At 39.8% G+C, this 15,528-nt stretch overlaps 1 protein-coding gene across 4 annotated transcripts in view; it reads right to left on the reverse strand.

Moving 5' to 3' along the window:
* The window catches only part of dennd4c (DENN/MADD domain containing 4C), an 80,481-nt gene that overhangs the window by 32,661 nt on the left and 32,292 nt on the right, over positions 1–15,528 (reverse strand). For all 4 annotated transcript variants that reach the window (XM_055229056.1, XM_033984037.2, XM_033984036.1 and 1 more), the window contains 4 exons: positions 7,048–7,300; positions 6,895–6,964; positions 2,818–2,987; positions 1,073–1,314 (listed from right to left, as the gene is read on the reverse strand). In XM_055229056.1, coding sequence (XP_055085031.1) covers positions 1,073–1,314; positions 2,818–2,987; positions 6,895–6,964; positions 7,048–7,300 — 735 coding nt within the window. The remainder of the gene's footprint in view (positions 1–1,072; positions 1,315–2,817; positions 2,988–6,894; positions 6,965–7,047; positions 7,301–15,528) is intronic.

Consider the following 15,528-nt stretch of genomic DNA (forward strand, 5'->3'; position numbering starts at 1 on the left):
ATTTAGATAAAATCAGATCTTCGTGGTTTTACAAAATCAAGCCAGTCTTTCGATATAATCTCAAATTTCTCTGTTTCTAATCTTAAAATATGAGTCTTTTTCTCCATAACTATAAATATCCTGCATCACATCAACCCAGTTTTTCATTTTTGGTGCGTCTGTCCTTAACTATTTCCTAATAATCCTTTTTTTTTTCCTGCTAACAACATGATCCTAAAGTTCTTTTAACAATTAGCATCGAGTTTACCCAAATAGAACAATTCAAAAGTATAAGGAAGGTCAGAATTGAGGACTTTATCTACACATTTCTTTAAATCTGGTCAGTAATTCTCTACCGAGGGACAAGTCCAAAAAAATATGAACATGATTCGCCACTTCTTTCCTTGAGGTCGTCTTAAAAGGTTTGTATTATGCAATTTTCTATGTTATAATGTCGTTTCCTCGTCACAAACCAACCTGGAGTTGTGTTTTGTTTCTTCTCTCAGACTTAAAACACTCTGGTTCCACCTTGTGATGTCATCATGTGGTGATACAGGAAGTGCTCCACTGTGTTTTTAAACTCCACACACCTTCATTTCTAGAATCATTTGGATCATTTCAGCTCTTGTATTTTCAGTCTCTGCTAAACTAAACGTAAACGGTGGCTGTTAATGTGAAAACCTACCACTTAATGACATCACAAGGTGGAACGGAAGCATTTTGAGCGTCGGAGGGTTGCTCAAACATGTGTGAATGAAACAAAACGCAGCTCCAGGTCTGTTTTTGATGCGGTAACAACATTTTAACACAACTTAAACCTCACAAAGATTCATTTTGCGTAATATAGAACCATTAAACAACACGGTTACTTTTTCGTTTATATTATTTTGTCGTGCGCAGTGAGTCTTTAATTTCATAACTGCAACGATTCACATTTTCGATCGCTTTTTCTACACGAGCGCATCTTCAAAACCGCTTCTCTTCGTGCTTCGTTGCTGCTTTAAATCTGTCAATATCCAATCAATGTCGTCCAAAGAAGCAGATGGTCAAAACAAAACGTTAAAAGGTTTTTGAAAATGTAAAATCCACTTACTTTTCTATGGGCAGCGGGTGAGGGCCGGACACAGACAGTTTGTACAGGAACATGAGGAATTTGCGAAAGGATTTGAAGAAAGGCCATCGGGAGAGGAGGCAGATGCACTTGTTGGTGTTGACCGCTCGGTTTGGGATCACCTTCTTCTCCACGGTGGTGAGGAGGCCCAGCTGGATCTTCTGCTTCTCACTCAACAAATCCACTGGGTACGGCTCGTAGAACTGAATCGCGGCGCCGTACACCTAAGAACACAGGAAGGAGTCGATATTTATGCCGTGGAAGCCGCCGTCGTCATTCGGGTTGTGTTATTTTGTCTGGAGCTGCTGATCTTGACGGCAAATAAGTTCTCTAGGGACTACAGAGCCGTTTTGAAGCTTCCCAGAGAATCGGTGCAGTGTTGACTTTTTGTTGTAAATCACATGTGTCAAACTCAAGGCCCGTGGGCCAAATGCGGCCCACCACGTCATTTTATGTGGCCCACTACAAGGTGAATTAAAAGGTATGACTGTCTTAAAATATCAGTTTATCAGGAGAGACACAGCCATTTTTTCATATCAATGCAAATTCATATGCAATATTTGTAACTTGAATTAGTCATAAATACAGAAACAGTTAATTAACAAGATAAAAAAATAGTTACATTAAATTTACATTACATTTAGTTACATTTATACTGTCTTACATTTACATCTGGCCCTTTGAGAGCAGCCATTTCACTGATGTGACCCTTTGTGAAAATTAATCTGATGCCCCTGTTGTACATAAACATTGAACATTCGCCACAAACCAACGTACCATATTTTCTGTAATATAAGTCGCACCAGCCAAAAAATGTATAATAATGAAGTAAAAAACATATTTCACTTATAAGTCGTATCTGAATATAAGTCGCACCAGCCAAAAAATGCATAATAATGAAGAAAAAAAATCATATATTTCACATATTTGAGTATAAGTCGCACCCCGGCCAAACTATGAATAAAAGTGCAGCTTTTAGTCCAGAAAATATGGTATTTTATATAATATTTTAGCGCTGAAACTTTTCCCAACTTCTTCTATTGAAAGGAACGGGACTTCCGGAAGTGGTACTACAAAAAAATAGCGCGGTTTAGTACGGAAAAAATTAGCGTGGTGGAATAAGGTCAATATATATTTACATATATGCACTACTAGTCAAAAGTTAGGACACAACCTCTCATTCAAGGTTTTTTTTTAATTTATTCTACTACTTTCTACATTTTATAGACGCACTGAAAGCATCAAATATATTAAGTAAAATATATGAAAGTCACATTTTTATACAGCTTTTCAAGGCTCTCAAAACGCTTTACATCAATGAACCACTAGACTAAATTAAAGTAAATTAGAGTGTCAGCCATTTGTTTATATTCAAGGGTTCAAAAAACAGCTTCCATTTTGTGTGTTTTAGTAAAAAATCTGCTGGAATGATAAGGGAAAATACGTTCAAAAACAAGGATTTGCGCTGCGAACTTTCTCAACTTGGATTATGATTTGAATTTGAAACAGTAAAAACACATATCTGCATTTAGGAAATCTTTTTTGTTTTGTTGCCATGTTCTACAAATATTATATATATATAATAATGTAAAGTGGATTTTATCAAGAAGGACTGTAGAATAATGTGATAGCAGTAAAACACAATCGGTTTTTGAAATAGTACTATACCAAAAGTAAAGTACAAGTACATGAGTTTTTCAAAGCATAGACTGTGTGGGTAAACTCACCTTTTCACCAGAGGAATTGGTTAAAACAAACGTAGAGAAAACAGGCAGAGGGTCCCGAGTGTTTGGAGCCCAACACTCGATCTTGGCTCCCATCGGCAAACAGAAAAGAGGAACCGACTCCGACAAAGGGAACGATTCATAATCCTCCTCCGGGTATCGGAAGATCAGACCTTCAAACCAACAGAGAGATCGTTTTATCCACAGTGAGGCTTCAGTAGAAAATACTCCAGTGTAAAAGACATAAGGGAGGCTGCACATTCAAAGTTTTAAATATAATAGAGCAGAGATAACACAGATTTCAGTGGTAAATGAAAAACGAATTCCTAAAGGGGCACTACGGAACTTTTTCTGCGAAGAGTCCGTCATCTGTTCAGCTTAAGTGAGAGGTTTTTGCTTCACCTGTACTAGAGTGTTAAACAGTTTTCCATCTCCATAAAGTCAAACCGGTGACCACTACACTAGGGTAAGTTACATGTCAGATCTGTGGATAGGCAACCCCACTAACAATGACAAATATACTACAAAAATACTATAAAAATACAAGTACATTTGGCGTAATAAAACCTGTAACTGGTATAAAGGCGAGATCAGGTACGGTTGGTATGGATCAACTTATCTATTTTGCATTTAACTTTTCCTGGCAAAGTAATAAAAGTTACATAGTGAAGCTTTAAAATCATACGCAGTGATGGGAAGAATACTATGATGGAAATTTAAGTGTACTCATTGTGTAAATAAAGAGACGTGAACATAAACATGTGTGAAGGCTCTGTTCCATCCTCCAGGAAACGGGCACATGGCCGACCCTCTACTAAAAAAGTTACACAGTGTAGCTTTAAACACATACGCAGCGATGGGAAGAATACTGTGATGGAAATTTAAGTATATACTCATTGTGCAAATGAAGAGACTCTAAGGGAACACAGACGCTAAGGAAAGTCTTTGTTGTCGAATCTGTCGTCAGGTGTAAAAGTTGATTATCTCATGGGTGTGAAACAAAAGTCACAGCTTTGAAATGTTTGTAGCTTTGTCATTCTGGTAAAAAATACTCAGAACTCAGACGCTCGGGAACTAAGGACCAGAGGGAGAGATGCTCAAGGAGAGAGACTCAGAGAACCTTTTTTGTATTTCAAAACTCAACAGGCTTCACCAGTGTATTACTTTTCAGCTAGAATTGTAATTTTCCACAGCAAATACTTTGAAAATGTATTTAGTTACAGAATGCTGAATACTTGGATGTATTCCGTTACATTCTGAATGCAATATTTTGGTATGAAAACACACACATATTTACTACATATAACATATAATTACACACTACTTTTATTGCACACACTGTAAGAGCTGTGTTTGGTTTATTCTCACTAATACGATGCAGTTCAAAGCCAAAATTACATGAGGAAATACCACCATGTACTCCTTTTAATTCAGTAACTGTATTCTGAATAACACCAAATGAAATAGTAACGGTAAGTACTCAACATAAATATTCAGAACATGTATTTTCAGCACATATATTCAGTTACTGCCCAACTTTAAAGGCTTTACCAGTATCTCGCCATGAAACAGAACATTTTCAAACACGTCTAGACCATAACAGTGTAATCTATAGCTCACTACTATTACTCATAACTAATAGTGTTGTTATAAGCCTATATTTTGTTGCCATAATGATAAAAAACAGGATTTTTCAACACAAAATCACAGTAGTTTTGATATAAAATTCACTGCAAAGTCTTGTACTAGCTTTGATGAAGACGAGACCCATTCTGAAGAGAACAGCACCGTATGACACGTATCTATAAAAGGGACGACTTCAGAAACCGCCAGAAAACCTCCCGTGCTTGTTAGTCATTGATACAGGAACATTTAAGACCAGATCACATGACTGCGTAAGGCTAAGGACGAGCCGCACAAAAACAGAGATGTGAAAGGGTTTTTAATGGTTTTGTGTCACAAAAATGGAACGCACTCCAAAGAAAACGCAAAACTGGAGACTTTGGAGACACAAACATGACTTAATAATGTGATAGAGAACTTTTATACACACATCTGCCCCTGTTTTTAATGTTTTATATGGATTTATACACGTGCAGAGTCTGGGTTTGTTAAAATTTTCTCAAACATCATTGCTGTTTTCAACATACATGAGAAAATATGCCAATTCTTGTGGATTTTATGGATATACATTGTTATTTGTTGATTGACATGTGTGTTTGGGGTTTACAGATTTGGCACAACCTTTGACACGCAACATGGTAATGCCACACTAACATTAAACTTTCATATTGTCCTGCAGACCACAAAATATTGTCTCGCGTGCCGTAATTGGCTCTTGGGCTGCAAGTTTGAGATCCCTGTGGTAAAAGAAAAAAAAAAGGATTCGGGAAAGCTCCAAATTTGTCCTATTAATGTCTCAAATACGGTATAGCTTCAATACAAGTTAAAATTTTTATTCGTACATGTTTTTTTAAATTTTCAGAGCCTCCTTACTTAATTTCATATCACTAACTAAAATTCATCAGATGTTATATCAAACTAAGCCTCTTTTCTCTGTAACACAATACAATCGTTGATCCCAGGACAATCTTTGATACCCATAACTTTTACTAAAATAAAGCACCTCATTCATCCAATTTGGACTAACAAAGCGCCCGAGTGTTTCCGTATACAGCGCACAAGTCTGTACAAGCACGGATAAGAGGCGTAACAGGAAGCGCCCATAGCTTCACACGAATGAGCCGTTGGTTTGCAGGAAAGAGGGCAGCGTCGAGATAAACCCGGGGAAAGGCTGGAGGTGGGTGTTTGTGTACATGTTTCTATGAATCTGAGGGAGAACGCGTTGCATAAGGGCAGGTTTCAAAGGCCAAACGGCTGGCAAATGTCAGTTCTAACGAGAAATCAGAATCTGGTGTACGATCGCTGATAAAGCTTTGAAATATGGAGTGAAAAATGAGCTGTACAGAGATTAAAAAATAGGTTAATAGTGACTCAAAGCTAACAGTCACTTTGGTTCAGATTGGAAAACATAACCTATTAAAATTCAAATAAATAAAATAAAATAAAGACTGCCTGATTATTTTTATATGTAGAATACCCGAGTTTGTGCAAAAAACACCTCTTCTCCCTGGCATTTAATACTAGCTCGACAGGATATCTTGGCGCTTTGGCGGTTAGGCAGCAACAATGTGTTCTACCACAAGCATGCAAATAACACTCAGATCTTTGTCTCACTGCAGCAGGTGAATATGGACCAGTGGATTCAACAGATCAGTGTGTGGAGGCAAAACGACTTTCTCCAGCTAAACCCTAGAAATCTATGGGTAATAATGGACTCAGACTTGAACTTTAACAGTCACATCAAATCAATAACATCTGCAGCTTTTTACCATCTAAAAATATTGCAAAAATCAAAGGTTTACTGTCAAAACCAGACTTGGGCAGACTTATTCATGCATTTGTCTCCTGGTTCAGTCCTGGTTCAGTCCTGGTTCCGTCCTGGTTCAGCCCTGGTTCAGCCCTGGTTCAGTCCTGGTTCAGCCCTGGTTCAGTCCTGGTTCAGTCCTGGTTCAGTCCTGGTTCAGTCCTGGTTCAGTCCCGGTTCAGTCCTGGTTCAGTCCTGGCGCAGAGTCAGGACTAAACATTGAGAGTCAGCGTTTCAGTTTTATGCAGTTAAACCTGGATACTTGTTCTGATAAAGCTCAAATATGTACTAAAACTGTTCAGGAAGCTGTTAATGTGATTTTTTCCCAGTATAAACACTTGCTATCTTCAGTATTAGTTTTAGCATCGATTAGTATCTGATTTTCAATATTTTAGACAATCCTAATAGTGACTGAATGATGGGTTTAAATACATTTCTGTAAAAGATGCACTTGCCTAGTTGTAAATGCCAAATAGTCACATTTTCATATAGCTCTTTTCCACCTTCAAGTCACTCAAAGCGCTTTACATCAAGGAACTACTCACCCATTTACACCTATTCATTCATACACCAGTGTACACAGACACTGAATACACCGGTGCCCTTTAAATACAACTTTCTACTGTTAAATGTGTTTATATGCTCATACTTACCGGCTTTAAAACTGATCGAATTCGCCGACGACACGGACTTCTTGTAACAAAGGAACACATTGGAGCCCCACTGGAAAACCACAGTTTATATAAGACCTTCTATATCCTTCGATTTCCATTAAATATTGATGCAAATGTGTTTTAACCACTGACCATGCCACAGTTGAGGTTCTTGTCCACTTTGCAGAAGGTGTGGGGCGGAGTCTCGCCTTTGCTGGTGACGATGATGCAGATGTCCGTCACGGCGAGGGAGTTCTGGGGCTGGACGGGGGGAGCGCGGCGTAACGTGATGAAGATCCGCTGCGACGTTGCCGAACTGTTGTTGACGTTCGCGCAGCGTCCATACGGCGTGGCCTGGATGACCTCACAGCCCTGGATCAGCCGCTCTTTGCCCTCGTAGAGGACCCTGAGGAAGAGACGAGGAGAATAACGGTTTATAGACACGCAGTTACGCCAACATGTTTACGCCAAAAAGAAGAATTAACATCACGGGGTTGATTCATCTGTAGGAGCTGGAATCGCACCGCCGATCTGACCTACTGTCGCCCGATTAATGAACTCTTAATAGTTGTGAATTCTTCTGAGTGTCCACACCTCACTCTGACCGGTTAAATCGATCTGTCAATCACTCAAGGCTGCGTAATCAGATGACTAAGAGGAGAAAGGTAAACTGCATGTGTCCTGTGCTCAGGTCTAGAACCAGGAAGTACTTCACACATGTGTCCTGTGGCTCAGGTCTCTGGCTCCTGTGGCTCAGAGACTTTAAAGCAGCTCAGTGTGAACAAGTCTCTCCATGGACCAGCACCAAAGAACATCTCCTGGTTTAGCTCCTGGTTTAGATCCTGTTTTCGACCTGGTTTAGACCTAGTTTAGACCTAGTTTAGACCTGGTTTAGACCTGGTTTAGACCTGGTTTAGACCTGGTTTAGTCCCGGTTTAGTCCCGGTTTAGTCCCGGTTTAGTCCCGGTTTAGACCCTGGTTTAGACCCTGGTTTAGTCCTGGTTTAGTCCTGGTTTAGTCCTGGTTTAGACCCTGGTTTAGACCCTGGTTTAGACCCTGGTTTAGTCCTGGTTTAGTCCTGGCCTCCTGCTGGTCCCAGAGTCAGGACTAAACGTGGAGAATCAGTGTTATAACCTGGAACATTCTTCCTGACGGTGTGACTCAGACCTCGACTTTGACTCGACTTTAAATCCAGACTCAAACTGTTCTGTTTATCTGTGCTGACTGAAAGGGTTTTATTGTGCACTCTTCTCTTTTAATGTTAATTTTATGATGATTTTTATGATTTGATTTGTTGTATTGAGACTTCAATGTCTTTCTGATTCTGTAAAACACTTTGAATTACTTTGTGTATGAATTGTGCTGGATTATAAGTGTTTTGTTTTAAGAAGCAGCACAGACAGAAGCACTTTTTCCTATTGATTTCAACTTGACTTCAGATGTAGTTAGTGACACAATTCCTCCAGATTTGGGAATGACTTGCCTGGAGTGACTGGATTTATGAAACAGAGCTGACAATAATGTAATGACACTCAGATGGGTGAGCAGTAAACAGAAAACACTGACGGGTACAAAGATTTAAAGCAGAACAGAGGAAAAATGCCAGCAGACCATAAAAATGACTTGCACTGTCTGCCACTCGTAACTTTCATTTCTGTTTGCTGCCAACTGGCTCTGACTGTGATGAGGTAACACTGACAAGCTCCAACACAGGACTCGTAAACATTATACTTCATGGCTATGGCTATGGTACAGTAATTAAATAGCACTGTGGATGAAGTATTTGGAGTAACTAACAGCACCACTAACCTATAATTATTACAAATTACTTACAGTATTCTATTAACAGAGCAGTAGTAGTGAAAGTACATTGACTGCTTAGTACTTTCACTACTACTACAGCTACTACTTTGTTATTTTACTCCTGAAAATATGTATAATCCCCAATGAATTAGTGTAGAAAGAACAGCATTCCTGTGACGTAACATTAGCGCACCCATGGATTAGGAAAAAATGCAGCATCGAAAGGAGCAGATAACTTCGATTACGCCCACGGACTGAAGGAAGAAGTGGAGTAAAGGAGTATAATGTCAAACTATTTGCTAAAGCTAGCAGGAGGGACCTGATTTGTCTGTTATTCATGTTCATATCTTGATTTATGAACACAAGAGTGAAATAAAAATATCAGGGTCATGTAGAGCGGGTTAATATGAACATTTATCCACTAGCACCAACTACCTGCAAGCGCCAACGACCCGCAAGCGCCAACTATCCGCTAGCAGCAACTATCCAGTAACACCAACGACCCACAAGCACCAATTATCCGCTAGCGCCAACTACCTGCAAGCGCCAATTATCCGCAAAAGACAACTATCAGCTAGCACCAACTACCCACTAGCACCAACTTTCAGCTAGCACCAACTACCCACTAGCACCAACTATCAGCTAGCACCAACTACCCACTAGCACCAACTATCAGCTAGCACCAACTACTCGCTAGCACCAACTATCCACCAGCATCAGCTACCCCCAAACGCTAACAACCCGCAAGCGCTAATTACCCACTAGCGCCATCTACACGCAAGCGGCAACTACGTGCTAGCGACAACTACCCGCAAGCACCAACTATCCGCAAACAACAACTATCCGCAAACAACAACTACCCGCTAGCGCCAACTACAGACAGAAAAAAACATGCAGTGGACACTAGGGTTAAGACATTAATAAGGCTTGACTATTACTAACCTAATTAACATAAAATCACCCACTTACATATATGCAAATTAGCAGCCGGTTGGACATTATCAAGCTAAAATAAATCGTTAACCCAAATTCTACCAAGTTTGACCAAAACAGTGGATTTTATTATCCATTCCAGTGAGATATTGTACTTCTCCAGCGCCTCGTGAAGAGCAGTGTGTGGCCTCTTGTGTATCCAGCTCTGGCCTCAGTACAAGGTCATTTTTTATTTCTTATATAAACTTGTCTTAATGTGACACAGACTTAGCTGAGTCATCCGCCGCCCAGACAGTCCGTGGAAACATCTCAAATATGTTACATGTGTTTGGACTTGAGCAGAGTTTCAAACGTGGAGCTGTTGTTTTCGTCTCAGTGTGAAACATGGCTCCGTTTAAATCAGGCGAGCAATCAGAGAAAACGCTCAACAAGCCCCATCACAGCTCCACGCGGGGGGCAGGAACTCTGATTAACCTACTTTTAAGACGTTTCAAAAGCAAAGGAACAAAACAGAGGTTAAACGGAAACCTACGCCGCATTTTCAACTTTTCCAAAGTTACTAGCCCAATTAGGGGTTTAATTAGCCAACAAAACAGCAGTAGTTTTAATGGTTTGGTGTCTAATTTGCAGTGGTGGGAGCTAACGAAGTAGTAAAGTACTGTACTGTACATTTTACTGCGGGTATTTTTTGCTTTTACTTCAGTACATTTGAGAGCAGTATCTGTACTTTCTACTCCACTATGTTTCTGAACTAGATTGAAAAGTAAAAAGTACTTTTCAGATGATTTGAGGAGTTATTTTTGCCATGTTTGTGGAAAAATACTGACTAAAGTTTTCGAGTTCAAGCTTTGACTTTGAGCAAAACAAAAATAAATACACAAAATTCATAAGAAAAATGAAGAAATTGATTTGTATTGTTACTTTGACCAAAATATGTGTCATTTTTTTATCAGTATTCCTACATTTACCACTAATAAATTAACAACGCTCGCATGAAAAACTTAAAATTTTTACTCTTAAAGTACATTTTTAAACAGGTATTTAAATACTTTTACTTGGGTAACTTTTTGCCTGTGTATCTGTACTTTTACTTAAGTAACAAAATGACTTGCAGTATTATAATAAGATCAGAAAGACTGCTTCAAGTTGAGCTGGTTAAAGTGGCTGGACTGACCGTTAGTGTTGAAATGAAAATCGTGCGTTTGACCCGTTGGCTAGTGCTGATAAAAAATTCACAGCAGGTGTTCATTACCAAGAAAAATACACTCTTAGTAATTTCACCTTTCAATGCCTTTGTGCCTCTGCAGCAGCACCAATGTAATAATTTACAGGCTCCAAGTTTTGAATTAATTCTTTTGGGGGGAACAGGAAGGAGAGATCAGCTAAAAGAGAGAAAGACACAAGAGCAAGAAAACTCACATGGGCCCCCCCTTAATATACTGCATTTTCAGGAGTATAAGTCGCACCGGAGTATATGTTGCTCCAGAGTACAAGTCGCACCGGAGTATATGTGGCTCCTGAGTATAAGTCGCACCACCCAAAAAAAAATTGATGATAATGAAGAAAGAAAAAAAAACATATTTCACATATAAATCGCTTCTGAGTGTTAAGTCGAACCCACGGCCAAACTATGAAAAAAAAGTGCAACTAGTCTAGAAAATATGGTAAATGAATAGGAAGAGGGTCTAGTTCTGGGCCCCTCAGTCCCTGGGGGCCCGGGACAACAGTGTCCTTTGTCCCCCCCCCGTCGACTCCGCTGTACAGGAGTCACATGATCTCCATAAACAAGGCAAACATAAATGGAAAACTGCTACTTCAACTTTTACTGCTACTGCTACTACTACTACTACTGCTTCTAGTATGGCTACTACTACAGCTACTACTACTGCTACTAATACTACTGCTACTACTGCTACTACTACAGCTACTACTACTGCTGCTAATACTGCTGCTACTACTGCTTCTACTACAGCTACTACTACTGCTACTACTACTGCTGCTAATACTACTGCTACCACTACTACGACTACTCCTGCTACAGCTACTACAAAACATATACGCTGAATTACTACTACCTACAAGTTCGTGTAGATTTATTTGCCAGTTCCAATTCCGGAAAATTAGAGAAACAGGGAATTCTACACCAATTTACCACAACACTACGCAATTTTTCCCCACACATTCAGTTCACACACAACATGGTTAATCCAAACTGTGAGTGTTTAAACACGGCTAACACGGCTATTGTTGGGATATAATTGGGCAATATTGTTTCATACGCTTTGATTATTAGTAAGACAATTATTCCACCATGACGAGCTCCCATCATGCCCCTCTTCTCCTCACCGCACCACACATCAGTTAGTGCGATCAGACGATTGCATAACCTCTGGAGAAAACACGACGAGATATTTGATCTTGTGTTTATGCCCAGAACGACTCCGCACTCGAGTCTATTCCATTTCATTTGGTTTTCTTCAACGCAATAAATATCACGCGGGAACGGCTTTGATGTCGGCTGCGAGCAGGTGGAAAACGGCTCGATGTGTCGCGGTTTTAAACGCGAGACGAGGGAGGAGAGAGGAGGATCCGAGCCGAAATGAGGAGAGACGTGAAACTGGAAAGTCAGGTTCACGTGAGCGGCCTAAAAGAACGTACTCTGAACACATTTAACCATCTATCGAACTTAGAAACAGTTCAACAAACTTATTAGAGACGCACCGATCCAATCCCGGAAAAAATTCTAATCATATCGGCTTCCAAATATCCTGGTTGGACATAATTCTTAAGTTAGACTCACCAAATTTTAGCTGTAGATAAACTGAACCTTCCGAGATTTTTGGCGATATATACGGTTATAATTGTTCATTTACACTTGAACTTATCAATGTGTTTTTTAAGTGTCCACCATTTTTGTTTTCGCCCTGAACAGCCCGATCCAACACACTTTACATAACATTTGAAAGTATTTCCGGACTTATGTCTCTTATTTGATCCTCGATATTACGTTTTAAGTCGTTTATTGTCTGAGGTTTATTCACAAACACCTTTTCTTTAAGATCGCCCCACAGGAAGAAATCAGGACTAGTCAGGTCTGTGGAGATCACATACTGCCCCCTGTCTTTGAAAACGACGTTAATGGCATTTACATCGCTGGGTTTAACAGCACGGGGTTTGTGAATTTGACCCATGTGACTCAAAGTTCCACTGTACAATGAGGGTTCGTTCCTCGGTGCTGGATTTGCTCAGATTAATGTCGGAAGAGTCGTTCTAAATGCTATGGAAAAATTAAAGAAAGGAAAAATATTTAGAAATAAAAGATTCATGATTTTTTTTTTTTTTTCCAACTGTCAGATGTAAATAAGGCGATTTCCTGGTCCTAGTTGGCGTAGAAAGGTCTTACAATGTTTGAATTTTTATTTATACAAGTTGGTGATAACTACAGCTACATAACACATTTTGATCAGTTTTGTCTTATTTTATTTTAGTTTTAAGAAAATAAATGCTGTGTTCAGTGTCTGATCATGGGCGCACTTCCGCCTCCACTGACTCTGGCTCCAATTCACTTACTATTGAAAAACTGTGTCCTCTCTCTGTACCTGCTGCTGTCAGACTCATCATTTTGGTCTTAAATGTTCGTATTAACTCACTCTACATGATCCTGGGGTTTTTATTTCACTATTATGCCCGTAAATTAAGATATGAACATTAATAACAGACAAATCAGACCCTTTCTTTCCCTGTGGTCGCTCCTGCTAGCGTTAGCAACAGGTTTGATTGACAGCGTTGCTAAGCCCCTGCTCCCTGTGCGGAGGGGAACGGGCGTTACCTTCAACAGCCTCGCTCCAGACTGACTCTTTGGTTGCTATGATACTCGCAGTTGGAATTCCAAACATAGATCTCGGCTCCAAATTAGCCGCTATAACTGCGCTAGCCTTGACATTTTGTTTTAAATTCCAAAAGACGAATGTGGTAATAAGTGCAGAAGTCAACATTTTCAAAAATATATTGTACTGTTCTGGTGTGAGGAAACACGCCAAAGTTCTTTTAGTTTATTTTCCGAACACAAGGGCTACTGTAGGCCATAACCCGCGCCAAAACAAGAGCAAAACAGCTGCAGTCTCCATTCAGCAGAGCCAGTCTCCTAACTGACCAGTAACTGACGAACAGAACCTTCAGACTTGTCGGCATAGCAACCAACAGCCACATAAACACATTAACATCAACGAAAAAATAACAGAAGATTAAATCAACCCTGAACTAAACACACGGTGGATATCGGGTATTGGCTATAGAATCGGAATCGGTATAGGGACTGAAAACGCTGGATCGGTGCGTGCCTAAAACTAACTCTAAGTGACTTTAAGATCATCTACGTCAAACAAAAACTGACACAAAGTTCAGCGTTGGGTTAGTTCGTTAGAGCGAGTTAATACGATCATTTTAAAAGCAAAACGACGAGTTTGACAGCAGCAATTACAGAGAGAGGGGCCACAGTTTTTCAATAGAAAGTGAATTGGAACGCGGCGGCGGCTAGCAGGTTAGCTACGTCCATTCATATATACAGTCTGTGGTTTATATCTACACATTCTGTAATAATAAACCACACACTAAGTTGAAATGTTTTATAGCAGCAGGTCTGTTCTGAGATATAACATACGACGGACTTTACTCCCTTCATACTTCACCGACCGCTGCTGATTCACCGCTGCTTATTCTTCGGAACAGTTTTGACCTCTGCAGACCGGAGGTAAGCCACAAGAGCTGCAGTTTTGGGAACGCTCTGACTGACACAGTTCTGAAGCCATAATTTTGTCTAGACTTACTGAAATGTTCCAATCAGCCACATGACACAGTGAACTATGGCGGGGGAGGACTTATTTTTACTTTAACGGTTATTAGCGGACGGATGAACGCACAGGATATGAAATCAGGATTGGTTTTAATGTTTTTTTTGTTTTTTTTTGCCATTTTTTACATTTTAGACACGCACAGAAGACATCAAATACATGAAGTAAGGTGTATGGAATAGTGCAGCAAAGAAAAACTTCATTTGTCTGGAGCCGAGCGCTTGGTAAACGGTCTATGATACATGCAAAAGTTAAACGAAATTCACATCCGCTGTTTGCAAAGAGCGCTTTTGGGAATCGTGCGACAGGTCAAACCGCATTAGGAGCAGAAGCAGGAGTGGTAGCCTCCGGTGAATCATTCTGCACTGTCAGACTTTCCTGTTTAAACTGAAAATGAAAAGAGGAAGGCAAATAAACACGTCTGATTGGTCGACGGCCAAAAAGGGGAGTGGCACGTCAATCATCTAATTAACACACCAGTCAGAATGTACTGCGTTATCTGTATATTCATGTTTTCGTTGACTTTGGCTATAAAAATAAACCTGAATTGATTCGAACTGAACTTTATACACAAAAGGAAACGTCTTTTTGTTCGTTAAATCAGACGTATTGTGTTTGTGTCGCTCTATAGTTATAATCTACGACACTTGTGGATCGTTTAAGTTATAATTTGCACATTTTAAATCGCAATATTCATCCAAAACGACTTAATAAAGAAACAAATCCGCTGAATTCCTCGGAGCTGTCGGCGCCTCTGATGAACGGCTGCACATTACGCTAGCACATATGTGTCAAACTCAAGGCCCGCGGGCTAAACGTGGCCCTTCACATCATTTTATGTGGCCCTCGACAGGGTAAATTAAAAGATATGATGGTCTTAAAACGTAATTTTATCAGGAGACACGCAGTTACACAGACATATTTTTTACATCTTTGCAAATGCATATGTAACATTTGTAACCCAAAGAAGTAATGCATACAGAAACAGTTAATTAACATCTTATTTTACATCTGGCCCTTTGATGGCAGCCATTTTGATTGTGGCCCT

The sequence above is a fragment of the Periophthalmus magnuspinnatus genome, chromosome 18, assembly GCF_009829125.3.
Source record: "Periophthalmus magnuspinnatus isolate fPerMag1 chromosome 18, fPerMag1.2.pri, whole genome shotgun sequence".
Classification (NCBI taxonomy): Eukaryota; Metazoa; Chordata; class Actinopteri; order Gobiiformes; family Gobiidae; genus Periophthalmus; species Periophthalmus magnuspinnatus.